The 22,906-nt window shown below is 42.5% G+C and overlaps 1 protein-coding gene across 10 annotated transcripts in view; it reads right to left on the bottom strand.

Annotated features, from left to right (window-relative positions):
• The window catches only part of ERC1 (ELKS/RAB6-interacting/CAST family member 1), a 274,756-nt gene that overhangs the window by 54,227 nt on the left and 197,623 nt on the right, over positions 1 to 22,906 (bottom strand). For all 10 annotated transcript variants that reach the window (XM_014259338.2, XM_088054896.1, XM_088054899.1 and 7 more), the window contains one exon: positions 2,710 to 2,854. In XM_014259338.2, the coding sequence (XP_014114813.1) occupies positions 2,710 to 2,854 (145 nt within the window). The remainder of the gene's footprint in view (positions 1 to 2,709; positions 2,855 to 22,906) is intronic.

The raw sequence follows: 22,906 nt of genomic DNA, 5'->3' as shown, positions 1-22,906 counted from the left end.
GTACATCCCAAAACTACTGGCACTGAAAAAAAAAAAAAAAATAGATGGAATTTTTGATTCTCTGCAACTCATAGAGGGGTGGTGAGTAATGCTCTCCTGTAATCAGCAATGAGGAGTTTTTCTATCCATGTGTTGAAAGCTGCACACACACACACACAAAAAAGGATATAAAATGACACATCCCTAAAGCACAGCATAGAATTTAGGGAGGATGTGTCAAATCTCTGTTTGGTCACATAAATATTTCTCAGGTATGCTTTAAATATAGTTTAGATTGTTTATATGTAAACATAATTGGAGATTATGGATGTACTGGAGAATAGCTGTGATTTTATACTTATACTACACATAAAACTTTTATTTGTACTACAGCACAGATGTGTTGAGGAGATTGCTTTCTGCTTTCTTCATTATTTTTAAGATTAAAATCTTAAACAAGCTTAAACAGTGACAAGTCTTTAGGGCTGATGGCAGTTTTGGAAACAGAATCTTCAAAGGCATTTCAACAGTCCAATGAATTATTTGAAAAAGGACTGTTGCTCCAACCTCAGATCATAACTGATCTCACTACATACCAAGAACAATTTCAAATTATTCTCCTTTGCAATTTTCATTTATTTGGGAAATTAAACAGGAAATACACAGAAAAGCACTTAGAACTGGCATCCTTAAGGGAAACTGCCACGATTTTTTAGGAAGAGTTTATGATACTGTAAGACTTATCAGCACTGAAAGATAACAACAGGAACTACAAATGTTTTAAAAAATCATCTACCTGAAACCTAAATCATTACAGAGAAGAAAAATGTTGATATGTTGACTAAATATACACAAACTTTCAGTAGAAAAAAAATCACCACAAAATTCAGATTGTTCCAGGTACTCACAAAAGATAATCAGAAGGACACTGGGAAGGGCAAGAGACATGAAAGCACCTGAATTTAAGCTCAGGACAACAAGAACTAAGAAGAAGTGTTAATTTCTCTTAGAATGAGTGGTAGCATAAATTACAGCTGCTGCATCAACAATTACATGACCAAAACAAGCACCTGACATTGCTGTGACCACTTCTGATTCCTGTTTCAGTAGATCACCTGGCTGACCAGGGACAGTAATTATGACTGTTGCTCAAAAGTAAATAATACAAAACTGTAACCTGCACTTCTTACTCATTCTGAAGCTGGTACATAGCACCTTCAAAAGTACTGTTCTTAAATTAAACCATAAACAACATGCTAAAAACATGTAAAAAAACATGGTAACATGTAAAAAAACCCTTAAAAACATGTAAGTGTAACAATAATCTACTGGTGTTTGCTAAGGAAGAAGCAGAGAAATCCCTTATCACACTGCTGACCTGTTTTTGTCTCACAGCCTCTGACAGCAGCAGAAATCACCTGGCTGACAGATGAAATGCTGGACATAAAACTTTATGAAGATGGAAATGGTGGCACTGAAGAAGTTGATACTGGATTGGCAGCAGCATATGTGCTATTACCAGGAATGTGGCAAGGGAATAACTCAGGAAAAACCCAGCAGAAGTGCTGAAGTGAAAAATCTACACAGATTCTTTCAGATCCTAAATCTCTTATTGCCAGGGATGCCTTTTGCTTCCTCTGTGTTTTATTGGCCATGCACTTTTCCCATTGCATTCAGTACTAGAATGTAATACTAAATGCTTGAACAGAAACACACTTTTGCTAATTGTTATGCCAACACAGAAAGATCTTGGAAACAGGAAAAGCCAGACATGGGGAAGGGACCAATCTCCTCACAAGCATGAGACCTCCCACAGTTTTTTGGGGTGTTCTTATGTTTGTCTCTATCCCAGTCAGCACAGAGGACACCTGTAGCTGTTGCTGGAGTATTTGGCTGTCCCTGCTGTGCTTGAAGTGTGGTGATAAATTGCACTGCAGCTCTGGCCATGTCCCATGCAGAATGGCTGTGCTGCCCCCCACAATACTGAAATGTTTGATTTGATCAATCTCCTTCTCAGCAAATGAGAGAATGATAAAGGTGATTAGGAAGAAAGGTAGGTACTCTTCTTGGGTGTCTGTATAAAGATCTGAAAATTTGTGACTCGAGGACTGGAATGGCCTCCTTGAAGCATTTTGTTGTACACATCCTTCTCACTGGCACAATGTGTATTGGGTTTCATTCCAAAACTGAGCAGTTTGGCTCTTGGGGAAAAGATGTGTGGTTTGCTAGTGTAGGAATGCATGTCAGCTTTCAAAATGCAACTCTTCTGCCTACAGTATTATGAAGTGGTATCAAGGATGTGGGGCATGGTGCTCCTGCTGCAGTCAGAAACCACAGGAGAGGCTGAGAGCTGCAACATTCATATTTGAGCTCTACAGCTAAGAGAAGTTTCTCCCAAATAGGTTTCTTCCCCAGCACAGCAAATGCAAACCCCCAAGGGAAGCATCACTGCTTTGCCCTGAGCCTGTGGCTCTGCAGACTGCAGAGGACAATAACCAATGTCCTCCTCATTCACAGCTTCCTCCACATCCCATCACACATTTACCACTCAGGCAGCGACACAAAGAAACTTCCCTCCACACTGAGCCCAGCAGCTCGTCTGGAATTGTTATTTATGCACTTGCTGGCCTAACACATGACAGGATTATATATTATTAGTTCCATAAATCAAGATAATAATCCCACAGCAGATTATTAGCTGGATTTTTTTCCTGGCCCTCCTGTACCCACCTGCTGCTTGAGCTGTTGCACAAGACGGTCTTTCTCTCGTTTCAGTGCAGCCACTTCATCCTGAGTCTTCTTCTTGGAGGATGAAAGCTCTAGCAGAGCAATATTGGCATCTTTTTCACTAATGGCAGCAAGAAGGGCTTCTTGTCTGAAAAACAAAACAAACAAACAAATTACATTATTATCCTGCAAAACTTAGAGGACTCCTCTACAAAGATTTGGATGTGCCATCAATGCTGTACCAGTGTGCAACTCTGAAAAGCAGGAATAAATATTTTTGTCTGGGCTACACATCTGTTGGTGGAACAGCAAGTCAAAACCCACACACCTCCCCCTAAACAACTGTGCTGATACCAAATTGCAGCTAGCAGGGTAAGAAAAACACATTTTGTTCTTCTTCTGCTCTCACCTTCTCAGCTTTTAATAACTACCATTTATTATTACTTTGGCTGAACATTTTCCCATACTCTTTCCCTCTAGCAGAAAATTACAAATAGAATTCAGAAACATTTTATACATACTGGGAAGAAAGGAGACCAAGATAATCACCCTAACTGTAAAACAGCAGTTCTCAAAGGAACACAAAGGATTGATTATATTAGGGAAAACCTTTTCTGTCCTTTGACCTTAATTCTCTAGCTGGTGATGTGCAACAGGATTTCAAAGAAAACCTTGGCCTTATTGCCCAGTAGTGTTGGCTTGTCTCACATCTCATCATCTTGCAGAGAAGGAATAAAATGAGGTCCTAAACATGTGGCATCATGCAGGAGAGACGAGAGAGACAAGCCAAACACTGCACATTTCTGATCTACATTTCATCTCAAAAGAAAGTTGCAAGTGCACTTCAAGGTTTGCTGCAGCCCTCAATATCCAGAAGTTCATTATCAGGATCCCAATTGAAACCACTGTCTCTAAAATGTGAAAAAAACATGTATTTCAAGAGGAAAAGGTGCATTTCAACAGACACAATTGTTCATCTGACAGGACAGTGGACTTACACAATGGACTTTCTGTGGCTGGAATTTCTCTCTGGGTTTACACAGGTGTTTCTTGTGCAGTCCAAGAGAGTTGGCTTGCTTTAAATGAACTACCAGCATATCAAAAACCTCACAGATCCAGTGTAGAGAGTACTTGGATCCTGCCTAGATCATATCTAGAAAAACATTATTGTTTCCCTTTCAGAATGTAATACCATAGAGTAAAGCAAATTTTTTTTAGATACTTTAGGATAATCATAAAGTATTCTAAATACATTTGTGCTATGAAGAAATACAAATATTCTGGTGACTTAATGGAGGCAAGGAGTAGAAGAAAGGAAAAGGTGCACATCAGATTCCCAGATGTAGTGTCAAGATTGTAGGTGTGGGAACGATGGATAATGGGCGTGTGATTATTGCCATTTTGCTTCTGCTGCTTTTGCTTTATGGAAAAGTATCCAATTTTGGATGTCTGCCTGAAACATGAAAAATACCAATAGGGTGAAGTGACAGAACATGATCCATGACCTCTGCTTTTTTCCAGCTATCGGTATCCTGGGAAAGACAGGCTGGCTTGGAGCTCTGGTCATTTTCACTTGCTTTAGAGTAATCTGTTTTGATTATAAAGAAACACTTATTCTTTTAATAGCAAGCCCCCAATCCTCGCTGATGATTCAGGACCAGAGCCAAGAATATCTCCGTAACTCTATCTATGGGGCCATTACTGTGGTATGGAAATTGAGGTGCCTCAAACAGCATGTAAGCCATGTACCTTCTGCAATCAAATCCTTTGTTGCCCATCTCTGCTCCTAAGTGCCAACCCCAAGGCCAGGAAAATGAGATATGGATAGCAGTCCATTCCTTTTCCTTTCTGCTGAAAAATCTCTGCCACCATGTCTTAGAGGAGAACTTCCTCCTGGCCAAAACTCCAGCGCCGTGCTGTGACATGAGGCCGCTGGTCAAGAAGTGGAGAGAAAGCCTCTGTGGCTTTCTGACTGTTTTCTGGAACTGAAACAAGGTGAGGTTTGAAGGAAAGGAAGAAAAATACCCTGTGGTAAGTGCATTGTAGTGCATTTTTCACTCTAGCAGGCTGAAGGTGAGCTGCTCCACGTGGGAGAAGCGCAGGCGTCACGGCCAGCTCTGCTGGAGGGGACAGGGCTGCAGTGGCAGGCTGTTCTCAGCAGAGCTAGCAACTGCCAATGATTCCAACACCATAGAAAGGGCATTCTACCAAGCAAAAGACAAGGCTTCTGATTGAAGAGCACTACAAAAGTGATTTATTTCCCTTCCTGAGAGCTTTTTCCCAGGGGAACATGCTGTGAGACAGCTGATGTGGCAAGGAGGAGCAAAGGGGCTGCTGTGTGAAGGGTGGTGGCAGCACGTGAACAATCCCATCCATCAGCACTGCTGCAGACACTCCTGGGGGCTCTGGCACTGCCACAGCCTCGGCTTCTTCAGCAAAATGCTTCTCCTCAGCCCACAGCATTGGAGGTCCTGAAAGGGTCTCATGAGCAGGCAAAACGTGCTGCACAACCCAGGGATGCTGATCTCCTGAAATGCTGGCCAGGGCACTGAACAGACACAGCTCACTTCAGCTAATTCAGATTATTATTTCAGATTATCTCAGTATTTCAGATGCTGGTACTAGTGCAGCTGTGCCAACATCAACTCAGCAGGGGCCAGCTGCACATTTATCTCTCTGCAGCCTCAGCTGAGCTGCTCGGGCTCACAAGGGGTAAGCAGACTCTGTCACAGACTGAATCCTACCAAACAGAACCTGAAATGGAAACAGGAAAATCCACTGAGAACAGGTCCCACTTTTACTCCAGATTGGACAAAAAAGAGAGATGAGTTTTTTCCTTCTGTCACCAGTGCAGCCTTTCACTGAATGTGGATCACGATCGATACAGACTGCAGTGGTATCCAGAGCAGTAGCTTTCATTCTTAAGAGATATTTGTGGATACAATCTCAAGATCAGTATCACCATTATTTGCTCTGTTTGCAGTCTTCAAAAAAGAATGCAAGGAAAGATGGGCTTGCCTTTTTAAAATAGATGGCTACACAATACAGGCCAGTAGAGCACAGAGATTTGACAACACACACAAAAAATAGTGGGCAAATGCATGTCTCCTTCACCTCTTGAATAGAAATGTCTGATTTGGGGAAGACAACTGGGCAATAATTTACTATTACACTCCTGCTAATTACTAATACTAATAGAATCAGGCTGTCTTCAAATGGGTTTCTATGGCACTTGGTTTCAGGAGACTACAGAATTCCTTCACAGCCCTTTCCTAGTAAAGGAGAAGAATCCTTTTGGTAAAACACAAGAGGAGGTGAACTTTAAAAAGCAGTCTTGTACTTTGCAGTACTGTTCCAAGGGTCATGGCACTGGAATATTTATCAGCTGTATAATTAGAAAGAATAACAGGCTGTAAACAGTGCTGAATTAATGATGCTTCAAAACATGAAAACTATACATATTCATTAAAGGAATATGTTTACATATGTCAGGGAGATCTCTCATTCCATATAGAAATGTTATAAATATATTGTTCTATAAAATTTTATTTCAAATTATGAAATGTCTTCCTATCTGGAGTATTTCTGAAAGTGTGCATGGGATAACATGAGAGCAATATTGATATCAGCAGCAGCTTTGATTTTAATGCCCCAAAGGAACTGGGGTAATTCCATCAGCCCTAGTTGCATTACAGGGATCAAATCTGTTTTCCTTCTGACTGGCATGAAAGTAAAGTATTTCGAGGTCTGACAGCAATTTGAGGAGCTCAGGTGGCTACAAGCTCACAGTGACCCAGTCAGTTCCTTCAACAGAGACTGCTGCACTTCCATGATCAATGATTAAATGTTTCCATCCTGGCATTTCAAGATGAGCTGCAGTTATGGCTGTTGTGCCTGCAGTACTCAAGGAAAGATTCTCCTGTTTCATCAGCTGCTTGCTCATGGTACCACAGAACGACAGAGGTGCTGCTCCTACAGGACTTGTCTCACTTGTCTGATTTTTGTCCATTTGCTCTGAGCCTACAGAAAATGCTGCTGAAAGCTTTGAATGCTTTCCTGTCAGAGACACCTGTCAGACTTACCCTGGTGAATCACCATCACAGTAACAACTGTATTATTTGCATATGAATTAAAAACCCTCCCACGATGAGACAACAACAGAAAGGACTCACAGGCAGAGAATCAGATGCAGCTCAGTAGTGCTGTGAGAGCTGGACAGACACACAACAGCTCAGAACATAAAAGCACTGGGACAGGGCATTCAGTAATTTCATGAGTTTAGCAGGATGACAGGGTTTGGGTGGCTCTCACTCAATAAACTCTTAGAAGGTAATTAGGAGTAAAACGCACCAAACCATGGATTCAATGGGACATCATCCTTTCCACCATAAACCGTATCTTCCTCTACAGCAGCACTTCTGAACTGCATGATTTTTCCCTTTTTTTTTGCTGGCTATAGAACATCTTCAGAAAATTTAAGAACTGTCTTGCAGTACCCCAGAGGGAGAAGACAGTCCTTGCAGAGCTCTGGGTATCAGGATTTGGTTCTTAAAAGCAACCTTGAAAAAGGCAATTATACCAGAGAATGACATTTCACGATGCTAACAGACGAGTAACTCACTTAAATATGCAAGCTGCCAAATTCTGCACTGGCTGTAATTTCTGCAGCATTTAAGATGCAGCTCCAAGTATCCCAGAGTGAGCAAACTTTTATCCAAAAGAAACAGCAGCTACCTCTTACTGCAAGAGAGTGGGAAAAAATTTTTACTTGGCAATAGGTACTACCTGCTTTTTTTAATTACAGCTGGGAATAATCAAACCTCAGGCTGCAAATTAATTTCCAAAGCACAGCCTTAAACCTTCAGTCAAAAGGGATAATACCACACTCCTTCCATTGCAGTACTTGTTTCAGCATGTCACCTTGGCCTGGCCTGGCTGGCACATCAGCAGCTTGTCTAATCTCTGGTCTATGCTCTCACAGCTATCAAAACACAAATTGAGAATTCAAGCAAACCAAATGAGATGAAAACAAGAACTTTTTGTCATCAGCAAATTGAAGCTCTCTAAATGAACACATTTCCACTGGTCTCTTCAATGTCATTGCATACATGTGACCACAACTGGAAACAAGATAAAAATACAAACTCTTGGTGAACGCAGTTGTGTGGTCACAAAAGTGATGTCCCTTTAATTTTCCATTAAAAGATTGGCATGGTAATAATCAATGTGAATTCCACGACACAGGAAGCATTACCACTTCTGCCCTTGTTTAAAAAAAACCTGCTGATTATAGATTTAGACTTTCCTACATATATTTTCTCTAACATCCCAATAGTCTAGAAGCACAGAATCCTTACTAGGATCCATAAGCAATGCTTGCAAAAGTCCTCAACATGTTTGATAAAGTCACAAGTAGTCTTATAAATATTTTATATTACCTTTCCCATCTGTGTTTTAGCCCTTCTTGTACTTAAGCTTCCATCTTCATTTTATCACTTTGGCACCAGAGGTAAAGATTTGCAGTTCCTCAGTGCTGCTCATGTCTCAGCTCTGAGCAGCCAGAATTGCAGTGCCAGCTTATCTAGAAAAAAAAATCTAACACTTTCACAGAGAACTTTCAAACCCACTGCTAATTTCCTGAACTATTTTTATTGATGAATACCTCTGTGAAAACCTGGTTGCTGCACATCCCAGCTGCTGAACTGGCAGTGCCAGAGCCTTCCCTAGGTGCCTGTGAGGAGTGGAAGTTCCCCAGGACGGCACATTTTAAAGGAACTTTCAATCCTGGCACCCCATTTATGGGGGGATCTGTCCCTATGAAAGGCAGAATTTTTTTCCAGACAATCTCCCCTGTTTTAGCAGCCTTCAGAGCAGAATGTGGATCAGAGGCAGCAGTACTCACAAGGCTCTCGAGCTCCCCAGAGCTGGCTTTCCTGAGAAGGGAGTCCTGGAACGGGCGCTCTCTCCATCTGCAGTTTGCCAGCAGTGCACACAGAACACAAACCCAAGGCTTGTTTTTCATCCAGGCAACAGAGGCCACCAGAACTCATCCCCCAGCTTTTGAAAAAAGACCTTACAAGAAAGGCAGCTCCGATTTCTTTTCCTGGGACATGGTGAAGTACAGGTTGAGCTTTAGCTGGGCTCGTGGTTTCACAATCGGCTTAAGCTGACACAAGACAGGCTCTTGTGGCAAGAGATGGTTCTGCCCTCCCATTTCCAGGTTCCTGCCCCTCCCTGGTGTCAGCAGCACTGGCTGTGGATCCCTGCAGCCTGAGGAACCAGTTCCAACCCTGAATCAACACCAGGAGCCCGGCTCTCACCGCAGGTTCCTGATCCCTGGAGGAGCTGCAGCTCTCCCTGACGCTGTGACACTCAAACCCTTCCCTGCCACAGCCAGCACTGCCAGAATGGAAGAATGGAAAATGAATCATGGAATTCACACTGATTATAACATATCAAACAGCCACAATTGCTACAGAGAAAACAATTGTCTTGATGTCTTTGTGAATCTGGCCCGGGTTGAATGATGGTAGAAGGAAATTTCAGCTTTATCAGTCAAACTTTGACAGCAATGCTGCAATCTTACTGCGCTTCTGATCACGTCAAAAACTCCAGTCATGACTTACAACACAGCTGTTGGAAGAAAATGGTACAGTCTTTGCACTCAAATCAAACAGATTTGAGATCAAACCTCCTTGCTGAACTCCTAGCATGTTATTTCTGATGAGTGTAATTTATCTCACTGCCACATCGATCTCATTTCCACGGCTGATGTTCTGATCATACCTGCCTCGCTCTGTATTTTATCAGCTCACTGGAAAACAAGGCAAAGGCATTAACTTAGTTTTGGGACCAAATTCATACTATCCCTATTCTCAGTGCATTGTGGTTCCACTCCCTTTCCCGACTTTTCTGTAGCAGTGGCTATAGAATATTTATTATTTATTGTTATTTCTTTTGGGAGGTCTCATTCAGCATGAGTTTTTACAATTCTCACTTTATTCCTAAAATTTCTGCTTCCCTAAAATGTCTCTTTCTCTTGACCAGTTTTTAAGGCTGCTGCCAATTCCTTTTTGGATACAGATACACAGCTTTGTAACTTTCTTCAGCTTTTACCCTTTTGTTTGGGATGCAAAGACCTCAGAGTTTTGGACTTTTAATTTAAATAAATGCTCTGTTTCCCCTACATGAGCCTCCTGTATTCCTCTGTCCAATTGCTATCTAGTAGTCTCCATTTTTCAGTCTATTACTTTAAAACGGAAAACTTCACTTTTCTAGCATTGTTTTTTTTTTTTATTTGAATACAGGTTTTATCAATTTGTGATCACTACAGCTGAAGTCAGTTTTGGTGATAGTTTCTCCTCTAGTGTCATCACCACTTACTACAATCCTGAAGTCTCACACCATCACATCTTGGTGGTCCAGTCATTATTAAGTTAACAAGCCTGGCAGTTTCTCTGATTTGTATCCAGTGAATAGACACATACTACTAAAACACATTTCTCCATTATTATTTACATTTAACACACTATACCTAAAATCCATAGCAGGATACCATCCACTCTCTTTGTGCAACTTCTATGATCCTCACATTATTATGACTCAAAGTTATGCTATAATTTATACTCTCTTTTATTTCCTCAGAACCTCCAGTATAATTAATTTACAACACCATTACTTTCATTTTTACCTTTCCTGAAGGAGTAGTACCCACATTCCAGCTCTGAATATTACTCTATTTCTCACCAATTGCTGTTATCCCTGTGACATCCAGTTTCATGTTACACACCAGATGTGCAGAGCTGCTTCATTTTGTTGTTCTCTTACAAACATCTAAATATTCTTCCACGTGTACCATTTCAAGAAATTTTCTTGTCAGAGCTCTGGATTGCTTTCATTATTAATTGTCTGACTACCAACCTGGTAACTTCCACTTAACTCTTACTCCTAACTTCCTACTCCTTCTTCTCTGAGGGTTCTTTTGTACATTTGTTCAAGCTTCTCTTCCAGAACCACTTTGATTTCTAAAAAGAAGCATTTTCTTCAAGGTCAAACCTTTTTATATTAATTCTGCAGAGGATGTGTTTGGGCTTTGGTGGCAGTAACAACAGCACCACTAATGCTGATTTCTATTCCATCCTAACTCAAACTCTACCTGTATTTCAGTCTTCTCTGGTTGCTGCTGCTGCCCAGGAGAGGGATTAAAAAAGGAGCACAAGAAATGCCAAGTGTCTGGATAAGAACAGGAATAGCAGCATCAGGGGAAGCAGAGGCTGGAAGCAGTTCCATTAAACACTGAGGCATCACTTTGCCTCCTGCTCCTGGTAGCTGCTGCTTAAGTAGTGCCAAAAGAAGTGTTTCTAAGCAAGCAGGACTTGTTGAAAGGGTTGAGGACAGAAATGGAGCAGGTGTCAGGGGCTATGGATAAAATTTGGATATATTTAGTTCTGTAATTGCAGCAGAAGGGGCCTGAGAGGTTTCATTTAATTTCCTTTTTCAGATCCAGGTCTGAAAGCAGGTGTGGCTACTGGCAGTCCCTGAGTGCAGAAGATTTGTTTGAATGGGCATTACAGCATTTCCTGATGAGTTCTGAAGATAACTTTCCAGGTGCTTGAAGCCACTGGCATTCTACAGGAGCTAGGGAGCATCCTAGCACCTTCCTTTCTGGTTTTACCTCTCTCCACTGCCTGCTCTTCACCAGATGAAACCAGAGCTGCATGCAGTACAAAGTTTAAGGGGCTGAGTGTGTGTGCTCTGCTAAGCCTGACCTAAACCATGCAAACAGATCTTTGAGAACCCTTTAGCAGATCCCTGCTCAGCACAGTAATGACACCCTCCCATCCAAAGCCTTTTTTCATGCACAGACCTAAAGAGTTTTATTGAAATAAAGAGAAGCTCAACCATCTCAAAGCAAGCTGTTACTGCCTGATTTGTAATGAGACACAAGGTATGTGAGCCTACACAGAAAGTGAGAGAGCAAGTCATTCAGATGTGAGGAAATTGGAAAATCCTCAATGTAGCACATTCCAGCAACCAACACCTTTTCAAGTGAACGAATCTGAAGCTGTGTTTATGCTGTAGTTTAAACAAAAATCCCGCCCAAGCTGCCCTACTGAAGAAACATGATCACAGATAAATTTATGGATGTAACTCTCAGCATCTTAGAAAAAGTAATAAACCTCCAATTTCAAGGCTATGAAATAGAAGAAACAGAATTAAACCAGCTTGTATCACACAAGAAACTGGCTGTCATGAAAACCTGCCTATACTATAGAGAAATGAAAGTTCCCCAACCTTCCTCTAAGAAACATCTTGCTTATTTTGGTAAAGTTGACCTTTAATTGGTTGTACAATTGTTAAGAATTATTATTTGGTGTCTACTTAGTTATTAAGATGTGTGGCAAGGTTTGTTTCTTGCAAAAAAATTTTGCTGTATTTTAAGATGTTTAAATTTTATCTTCTTTATTAAAAAGCAAACAAAAAAGGAAAGAAAATAAAAAAATAAAGGGGCAGAAAATAACTGGAAGGCAGGGTGAACATGTATGACGTGGACAACTTTTAATCCTGAAATTATCCTTAAGAAATAGGTATTTTGGACAGAAATAAAAATTTTGAGCATTTTCTGAAGAGTACACACTCATGAATTTAGAGGAAAATATCAGGATGCTTCACGAAGAAAACGTATTTCAAAAACTGAAAGACCAGCACCAAAGCAAATTTTAAAAACTAACAATTTCCAAACACAAAACATGTAAACAAAGTGTCAATTGGAACAAAACTTGGCTTGGCAGAGCTGAGAGTCAGGAGCTGCTCTCCACTCCTGTCATCTGAGCTTCCACCAAAGGCACATCCCTTTACTGCCTCTGTAAATGCAAATGCTGCTATTTCCCAAAGAGCACATCTGGCAACATCTGTGAAACTGCGACATTCTGAGCTGAAAGGAGAGGGGTCTCTTTCTTTTTTTGTTGTTTATTGTTAGCTGAAAGGAAAAAAAAGGGGATTACCAAAGACTTGCACGCTCCAAGCTCCTTATTTCTGCTGGGAGCGGCGCGACTGCGCTGAGGTTTCCATCTCTTCGCACAAGGAGCTGGGAAGGAAACACCTGAGCAGCAAGAGGATTCCCCAGCAGACACAGAGGGGCTGGCAGCCCCGAGCAGAACTGCCTGCATGGATTTATGGCAGCCTCCCAGCCCAAGGCCCATCTGCTTGGGAAGGGGGAGGATGGGAAGACCATGCGCCGCGCGCATTTTTGCCATTCCTGCTGCGGTATGGCGTGAATAAATCACAGGGCTGAGGTCAGAACAGCCAGCCCATAAAGTGATTCATGGGCCCAGCAGCGCATTCCCCCAGGACTGTGTACTTTATTACAGTAAACCTCAGAACAAGATACAATTTCCTGTCTCAAGGAGCAGCCTTTAAATCAGGACACCTGGACAGCCCTCACGGAACAATGGGGCTGAGCCTCTCCTGCCTTCACCCAAACACCACCTTCAGAGAGCCCACGTTCCTGTGCTGACAGCACCACGGGCAACACACTGATATAATCCTGCTCTTCAGCCACAGCTCCCCACCCAAGAAATAAATACTCTCCATATGTTGTTTTTTTCACTCCATTTTAGCTTTTAGGTCTCTTCTGCGCTGTAAAAAATGGACTCAAAATGTTAAGGCAACAGAGGAACTGAAAGGGAAATCACTGGTTTCTCTGTTTGCAGGCAGACCCTGGAACTGGAAGGGTTTTTTTTCTTCTTTGGAAGCTGAAGAATCTGACATGCAATTTTGGCTGTAATATGGATGTTCTCACTGTGATCAAGGGCTGTGATGTGAGATTTGGGTTTGGCATCTGGAAAGGAACTGAGGTGGTGACAGAGATGATGGTATTGTTAGACTCCTGAGAAATCTCCCTCCCAGCTGGGACTAACGCTGCTCTCACACCACAGGTTACGTTTCCAGGGGAAAGAGAACTCGTTTGAAGGCACAAAACAAAGCAGTGGGTATTTCCCACCCTCAATATGCTGTGGAGCTGGCTCCTCTGAACATCCCAGGCACCCAGAGCTTGCAGGAGGAACAAGCTGCCAGGGCTGGCTGGGGTTCCAGCTGTCCCCCAGGTACAGTGTCCTGGCTGCACTCCTGCTGCTCTCCCTGCAGACAACACTCTTCAAATGGGAGTTCACACAATGTCCTGTTCACACAAAACAGGACAGAATAAAAACTTGCTTTGCCTCCTTCAGATCCACCATGGATCACCAAAACCAGAGCTAAACTCAGGTGTGTTTTTGTTCAGTAAGCATCACTCATGACTAAGGAAAGGGAACAGAAGCTTCCCTTGGAGCATTTAAAGGCAAGATTTTCCTGCAGCTTGGATGACAGGAGGTTATTCTGTACAATCACTGGAAAAAATCCTGGTAATTTTTACTCTTCAAAGTTCTTTTGGATCTTAAAACTACATCCATAACAAGGTAACGTGTCCCTGGGAAGCTGCTTCATGGAAAACAGACACACCTGAAAGATGTTCAGAGGACAAAAACATAAGAAAAAATGATAGAGCAGAGGAAGTTTTGGGAAAATTTAGATGGGAATTCATCAAATACTGTAAGTTAAGAATGCTATTGAACTGGTCAAACTGAAAAAAAAGAATAATCTAGGTAAGGAAAGAGAAGGAAAGGATTGATAAAACAGATGTAAGCAGCAATAAACCCATCTGATTTATCCAAGACTGAACCTCCTGAAGCTATTTGTTTCACTATTACTTTTCCTACAAGTGAAAACAGTTGTGTGGAAAATAACTTCTTCTATCTGCTTATTTTATCTTGTTTTATGCTACTTAAAGCATCTCCTTGACTTCTGTGGATTGTTTCAGAGCTTACAGTAGGCAGAATAAAGGCTCATTGATTTTATCCTTCCTGTACAGAATAAATATTTACATCATAGCCAGTTGCTCCCAATAATTGATTCTGGGGGGGCTTAGGAAAAGGACATCCACTTGGGACAGAAAGCCATGAGGAACTGGCTGCCCTCCTTGTGAGTTTGTCCCAGTGGTAAAGAATTTCCACTGTCACAGTCTTATGTCTTTCTATTTCCAACCCTTCTGTCCTCAGTTTCTGGATAATGATCCTTGTTTTGACTGTCTCTGCTTGAATAAAGTGTTTTAATACTATTATTATTTTATTTTCTAGATAGATATTTCTATACAGAGTCTTACAACTGTATCAATTATCCTATAGAACAGAACTAAAATCTTCATTCTATTCATACTCATTAATCCTATTTTTATGAAGCCAAAGTCCTTTTTCTGCCAAGATCACACTTTTTTTCCATAACATGGCCAAACCTTTTCCAAGTCACTCCTTTCCAAAGAGTGCATGTAGACCTCACATTGTTCTGGTTTCTGTGCTCCATGTTCAGTGCACTTTGTGTAAATGGATTTCCTTGCATTAGGAAACCATTTCAATGGCATGTCTGCTCTCACCATAAGGGAACACTACCCCATTTTCTGTTTCACCTCCACTGTAATTTTCCACTTGCTTCCAGCTCACTGATCAAATCATTATCAGCATCAAGCCCAGCACAGAATCTGTTGAGCTCAAAAATGAACGTCACTGTTGAGTTTTAAGTGTAATGGGAAAATGCAGAGAGCCAATGCTCACTTTTAGCACATTGTCCACACAGGTAACATGAAAGGACTCTGAGCAAGGGCATGCAGTGACAGCACAAGGGGTGATGCCTCCAAACCGACAGGGTGGGATGAGATGAGGTGTTAGGACGATATTCCTCCCTGTGAGGATGGTCAGGCCCTGGCACAGGGTGCCCAGAGAAGCTGTGGATGCCCCTGGATCCCTGGCAGTGCCCAAGGCTGGGCTGGATGGGACCAGGATGGAGCCTGGTCTCGTGGGAGGTTTGGAACTGGATGATCTTTAAGGTCCTTTCCAACCCAAACTGTTCTGTGTTTCTGTGATAATGCTGGGACTTGGTCTTCTACAGAAGATTAATTATACTTAATGCAAAAAGTTACTTACATTAAACAAGGTTGGGTTTTTTTAACCAAACTTCAGAGATAATCAAGGAACCGTATCACATTTTTTTTGGCATTACACATCTTACACAAAGTAATTTGGCTGGTATTAATTAAAAGCCTATTCTTTATGTTATCAGAATATTTTATCAGCTTATTCATCACTCTGCTCATGAATTGTAGCAGTTAATCAATTCATAGCACGTTAGCCACCCTCTGCCTGTTCTTCTGCAACACTTCCAGGGCTTCAGCATTTCCATAACTTCTAGAATTTCACCAGAATTCCAGTATTTATTAAACCTTCAAGGAGCCAAAATTCCCTTTAGCCAACTTCTCTAGTGTTCTTAGATACCAAAAACAGTGGCAGGCTAACCCCCAACACATGTGTAACTTCTTCAGCAGCTTCTTATGTTGGAAAGAGGAATATGGAATGCCACAGTGCCTTTCTAAGAAGAGAGGTAAAACCATTTCTGTTCAAGTCCTGGTAGATCCAAATTAATAATAATGTTACAAACCAGTAAAGTAACATTTTAGGCATACTGGAAATACTTCAACTGGCCCGATAAACTGGAAAAAAAATCTTGATTTTGTTTTTTTCAGTAATTCTAATTATTCTGGCTATTTTACTATCAATAGTAAACAGCAGTTTTTTTCTAATTGAACGGGGTTTTTGGAATGCTGGCATTAAGAAAAAAAAACAGAGGTCTTTCATCACTATAGCAAATACAAATGGTTTCCCTTCTGAAGCCAAAGACAAAATTACCACTGACTTCATATAGTAAGAGCTGTATTAAGGGACCAGACTCTCACTTCCTTCCAAGTGGCTTCAAATATTCAATGAAAGTTCCCAAAAAACTTTCAGCATTTCATCTATCTACTTAAAAAGACACATAAAATCATACTTAATAAAAAGCTCCAAATATTTTACTGTTGCAAAGTGAAGTTTGCAGACACTGAGATAGGTAATTTTAGCTTTACATGCTTGTGGGGATGCTTTAGGCTGTCTCACTGTTAAATGAATGTGTACAGGTTTGGCCAAAGGACCTGCTTTTCATTTCATCTTCAAGACCTCATTTACATGAGACAGTATCACATTCAGGGACTGTGGCAGGACAGCACCTTAAGTTGCTTAGCAAAATCACCTTCAGATAGTGCAGAAATTAGCACAGGCAGACCCCTAAGAATCTTCTGGCTAATCATTTGCAGCAAAGTGCTGAACTGTGACACAGAGTGGCTTCAAGGGTGGAGTGGAAAAGCAAATTTTGATTTTTAGGTTTTGTCTAGAATGTGTCATCTCCAATCCTATTTCAAAAAAAATCTGACAGCTAATATTTTTCTATTACTATTCTATTACTAATGTGATTTCACTGCAAAACAAAGAAAGCAAAAGGAAATGCAAGCTGTTTTTTTCTCTCACACATCCTGCTTTTTTACTTACTGGTGAGATAGGAACAGAGGAAAAATAAAGGTGATTAAGCAGAATAAATGCAGAAATGAGAAACATCTCCTCTGTCCTCTCCCCTTGAAGGCAGCACCCTATGTAATGTAAATAATTTTAACCATTTCACAACTGTGTCCATCAAGACATCCATCTGCAGTCTCTTGACCTGAGAGCTCGTTTGTGCAGCGTGCCAGGGATGCCATGAAAAGCTGAGTGAAGTCCAGACTCTCTGGATGATCAGGTGATGTTCTCTGCTTCCAGCAAACACCAAGGGAACCCTTTTTTCCTGCCCTGCAGACAAGCACATCCTATGAGAGCGTTACCTGGGGAGAGGCCAGCACAGCCCAGCACCAGCCCTGGAGAGGGATGAACACCTCTGCCTTTCATGTGGCTGCAGAGCTGTGGCTGTGCTGCTCAGAGACAGCAGTGCCTTCCCTGCTGCCTGCCAGGGAGAGCTCCTGTCCCCTCCTGGCTGCCAGGGAATGCTGTGCCCAGCCCCTGTTCTCTCCTGGCTGCCAGGGAATGCTGTGCCAGCCCCTGTCCCCTCCTGGCTGCCAGGGGAGAGCTCCTGTCCCCTCCTGGCTGCCAGGGGAGAGCTCCTGTCCCCTCCTGGCTCCCAGAGGATGCTGTGCCAGCCCCTGTTCTCTCCTGGCTCCCAGAGGATGCTGTGCCATCCCCTGTTCTCTCCTGGCTCCCAGAGGATGCTGTGCCATCCCCTGTTCTCTCCTGGCTCCCAGAGGATGCTGTGCCAGCCCCTGTTCTCTCCTGGCTCCCAGAGGATGCTGTGCCCAGCTCCTGTTCTCTCCTGGCTCCCAGAGGATGCTGTGCCCAGCCCCTGTTCTCTCCTGGCTCCCAGAGGATGCTGTGCCCAGCTCCTGTTCTCTCCTGGCTCCCAGAGGATGCTGTGCCATCCCCTGTTCTCTCCTGGCTCCCAGAGGATGCTGTGCCATCCCCTGTTCTCTCCTGGCTCCCAGAGGATGCTGTGCCCAGCTCCTGTTCTCTCCTGGCTCCCAGAGGATGCTGTGCCCAGCTCCTGTTCTCTCCTGGCTCCCAGAGGATGCTGTGCCCAGCCCCTGGAGAGTCTCTGGGATGGGAACATGCTCCCAGCAGAGGTCACTCTGAGGGGAGGAAAGCAGAAAGAACCTGGCTGGAACAGACACCTTCTTCACAGAAAAGCCACTCATTTATGTTTTCGGTCTCGCACGCCTCACTGCGAAGGATTTTGAAGTAGTTAATTCAAAAATAGAGCAGGAGAGGCAGCTCTAGAAGCAGAAATAAAGTACACACACTAAATATAACCTATTCCAGCCTACAGAAAATATTGCTGGGAGTAATGGCCAAAAAGACTCTCTGGGAAAAAGAATGTTCTAGGAGGCTATCACACTGTAACAGCTTTACAACATTAAAGTCAATGGCTGCTTTTCATTAATACAGCTGGTCAATATTATTCTGTTTAAATTAGCATTTCACTATTTTTGATGTCTTGAATTAGCTGCCTAGCTGTAGACATTTTCTCTTCCTTTTCCTCAGCTGAGACTCCTGGAAAGAGGGAAAGAATGCTACCTACAGAAGAGTTTTTGGTTTCTATTAAACCCTTCCAGAGCAAGGAGTGATGTTGGCATAAAACAGAGCAGATGGACAAAATAAAATGGCAGCTGAGAAGAGATCCCAGGCTTTCCTAGCAGAGGATGACTGTGTGACCTCAGACACTGCATTGCTCCCTCAAAAAATGTGATTTATGGCTGATGAGCAATGTAACCAGTGTCAGACAATGTGCTTCCCCAAAGGACACAGACAAAAGCTGTGTTTAGATTAACGTACTCTCCTCAATTTTCTGTGTGCTTGAATCATTCTGAGCCCTCAAATATTCTGCAGCCCTCCAATTATGAGAAAAACCAATTAAAATCCAACAACTTCAAATGAGTGTGTATGACACACACTCCATGAATGGGACTTCAAACAAGCACATCTGAACGGGACAGTAACTCTTCCTAAATCTAAATGGTATTTTCTTACAAAATCTGAGAACTTTTTCAGGTTCAGAATAAATAAAGGAGGTACATCCATGCTACTCAGTAATTTTGGGAGGGGAGGGTGTGGGTAGAAGGGGGTTTTCACTGCAATTTGGTTCCAAAGCTTGTTTGCACAGGGCTGTGCTGGCCTGATGGTGGCTATTCATAAGAGATCCCCAGAAGAGCTGTAAAGTCTGCCTATAGCCCAGGTGCCATAATTGCTGTCTGTCAAAACAGAGCTGTTTTCTCAGCAAACATTTCAGAATGCCCAATGCTAAGCTGATTAGTTAGTGGGTTTCTGGGGAGGAGTATAAGGATGATGGCTGAGAGACAGAACAAAATTGATGACTCAGAGACAAAGCATGGATTTCATTAAAACACTCCAGAGAGCGTTTAATTTCTCAAAGAGAATTCCTGCCATTGGAAGGGAAGCAGGTACTAGGAAGGAGTTATTGCCACTAATGTCTAATTCCCACTGTGAGGAACACAAATCAGAGAACCAAACAGAGAGAGGTGTTATCAGTGCAGAATCTGGCTCAGCATGGCTCTTCCTACAGAGACACCATTCCCATGCCAGAGGTGTTCCCCTTGCAGCTCTCCCAGCAATCTGGTGAGGCACAGGAGCTTTGAGCAGCACCTCCACCTTCAGCAGACCTTCAGCAGACTGCTCTGGGCTGGCTGTGGGGAAAGACACACCTGGATGCCCCAGGTTCCAGCCACACAGAGCCCACTGAAGCACAACACCAGCTCATCTGGTGGACCTGGACACCTGAGCTTGTGAACTCTGGAAAAAACACAAAAGCACGTGTGGCGACATCAGGGCTGGGAGAGGGGGAGCAGGAGGAGCTGGCACAAGGGAAATGGGAAGGAAATTAGGGGCACACAGCACAGCAAGGCTTCAGCCATCTTCTGCACTTAAAGAAACTCCTCACAGACCCTTAACACAGCAGAAGGCATTAGGGGTGTGCTCAGGCTGTGATTTACACTTCCTACCTCCACAGCCTGATGGAACTCATCCCTGAGCACAGCAGCCCCTTACAGACCCCTTCAGGAAGGGCTTGGTGAAGCAAGTTCATAATGGCTCTTCCTGCACTTTATCTGTGTTTTCCATTAGCAATCACCACTCCTGAACATGCACAGAATTAAAGCAAGGTCACCTGTACTGCTCTGGTCACATCAGTGTCAACGCTTACTCAAAGCCTTTGGCTTTCAGGGCTTTGGAATTCTGCCATCAAGCTTCCCCTCGGGCATGGCAAAGTGGGGATCTGCCCATCCTCCTTTCCCAGGCACCTTCACATAAGGATTTTTACAAAAAATCCCTCTGCAAGCATTAAAGATGCTGTTGTTTTTCTCCAACTAGAAATCTCTTTGATTATTACTGTTGCTATTATATTTGGCAAGGGTTAATTGTCTCAAAATGTACATTAAATGATACAACTAAAACGCAACACTTTGTTAAATCCAGTGCAGCACAAGTTCCTGCTAGAGTGCACGTCTTTATTTTAGTGTTAGCTGCCACATCTAACACTACAGAGGGCATGAAATGGGTAATTACAGGGGTAGCTCAAATAGTAAAACAAAAGAATAGTAACTTTTCATGATCACTTAGGAAAAAATGTTGAATTGATAACAAAGCTTAAGCACTGCAGTAATCTGAATAAAAATTCTAATGATGCAATGGACTGGTGCAACTATTTCTGAGATTTAATACTGATTAACTAATTTAATGACTTTTAACAACACCCTGAGGAATACAAAGCTAAAATATTTTTCTCTATTTTCTATCTCACTCTATTTTTTTCAAGCTACCAGTCATTACAGAGCACTCTGGGAATGCACCTGTGAAGCAGACATCGTGCCAAAAGGCCTTCAGCAAGCTCTCTGGCCCACTTGAAAAGGCATTTATTTATGTTATTGCTCCCAGCATTGCCTCACACTGGCTGCCCAAGCAGAATTCACCACCCAGAAGGACATGCCCAGGTTCCCTTCACAGCTACTGAGCCATGCACCTCACATGGAATCAGTGCTGGGCAAAAGCATGGGGAGCACAGGAACGAACAGGAGAACAAGAGAATACCTGTTTTGTTCCCAGTTCTAGGAATTAAAACTACTGCAGAGAGAGGATCCACTGTAGAAGTGGGATCCAGAGCCCACTGGGTGCTCAGAGGACACTCACCTGACCCAGACAATCACACATGATGGCAACTGCAGCAAGCTGAACTCTGGAAGTGAGAGTGTCACTGGAATGGTGACACAGGGCTGATCACCTCACTGACAGCTGCTTTTTTGGCAGCCTGCTCTAGAACCTTCCCCAGGAGCTGGGAGGTTTTGTCTCACAACCCCAAACCCACCCCTGGGGTGCCTGCTGCAGTAACCAGGCCGTGTGATGTGTTTTGGGATGACTTTTCATTTCCTGTGCAGAAGGAAATACAAACCTGGGGCTCTTTACTGACAATACTCAACAAGGTCCTCACTTCATATCAAGCTATTTTGAATATTTTCTTTTTTTATTATCTTGATGTTGCACTTACAATCTTTATGTCATTAAACCAGCTCATGCCAGGTCAACAAATTGTTTTCCACTCTAACAAAGTGCAGAAGACAGTTTTGCATTTAAAAAAGGAAGAAGAACAGGCGGACTCTGCAAAGTCTCCTTTGCACATCCAACCAAAGGTGGGGTTTAAAAGTTAGTCCTCTGCATTCCAAAAACAAATACATCAGATATAAGGAATTGCCACAGGAAATACTCTGCTGGGTTATTTTCCAGATTAACCATTGGTTTATTGATTGATTCTTAAGGATTAAGCCCCTTCAACTTCCCCATTTTGCTTCAAACCATAGTGACCACAAGTGCATAACAGAAGCTGTTCCACCCAGAGGGATCCAGCTGTTCCTGCTCCAGAAGGATCAGGAACAGCCTCTGAAATACCACACAGCTGAGCCTGGGCTGCTGTGGTCACCAAAAACAAGCACTGCCAAAATCTGCAGCTCATGCCACTGTAAAGATGGAAGACCTGAAGAGCAGTCAAATTATCCATCAGTGCAGTGGACTTGGTAAGTGCCCAAGGGCATTTTTCAATGGGATAGGAGATTATGCAATGCAAATGCAACTCAATGGAAAAACTGGATCCAATTATAAATACAGGATTTTATTAGATAGTTTCTAGCACATGTTGAAGAACAATAGTCTAACTTGTTGATTTCTGTGCTAGAATTTGTTTTTCTTCCAGCTAAGTTGCATGCAGACATTCCTCTTTTTGAATCTAGGGGCAACCACACTGCTAAAAATTATCACTCTGTCTCCTTTTCTATGAAGTTCCCCAATCAACCAAAGTTACCAGGGTTGCACATTGCATGATAACATCAATATGTCTGAAATTGAGCCTACAGCTGACTCCTGAACTGGCACAGGACCTGAGGGCTCCAGACTCAACACTGCAGTGTTCCAGAATCAAATACTTTTCTGTAACACACACTGTGATGAAGACCTTATACTACCTGCCAAGAAGCTACAGGATTCTGGATTTTTGTGTCTCTCAAAAGAGACAAATAACAGACTTCATGTGGCTCTTGATGGATATCCTTTCAATCACAGCTTAGGGCATAAAAAGGTGGCTAACATCAATTATTGAATTAATGTCTTATCATCTAAATGGCTGCCACCCACACTGATCTTTCTGTCTAATCCTGTTTTAGTGGTGTCACCAAGTTCATTGCCTTGCAAACAAAGACAACCAC

Source organism: Pseudopodoces humilis, chromosome 5 (assembly GCF_049639895.1).
Source record: "Pseudopodoces humilis isolate 2021_Gansu_Grassland_sample_001 chromosome 5, ASM4963989v1, whole genome shotgun sequence".
Classification (NCBI taxonomy): domain Eukaryota; kingdom Metazoa; phylum Chordata; class Aves; order Passeriformes; family Paridae; genus Pseudopodoces; species Pseudopodoces humilis.
Note: the sequence above shows the minus strand (reverse complement) of the source record. Positions and strands in the feature narration are given on the sequence as shown.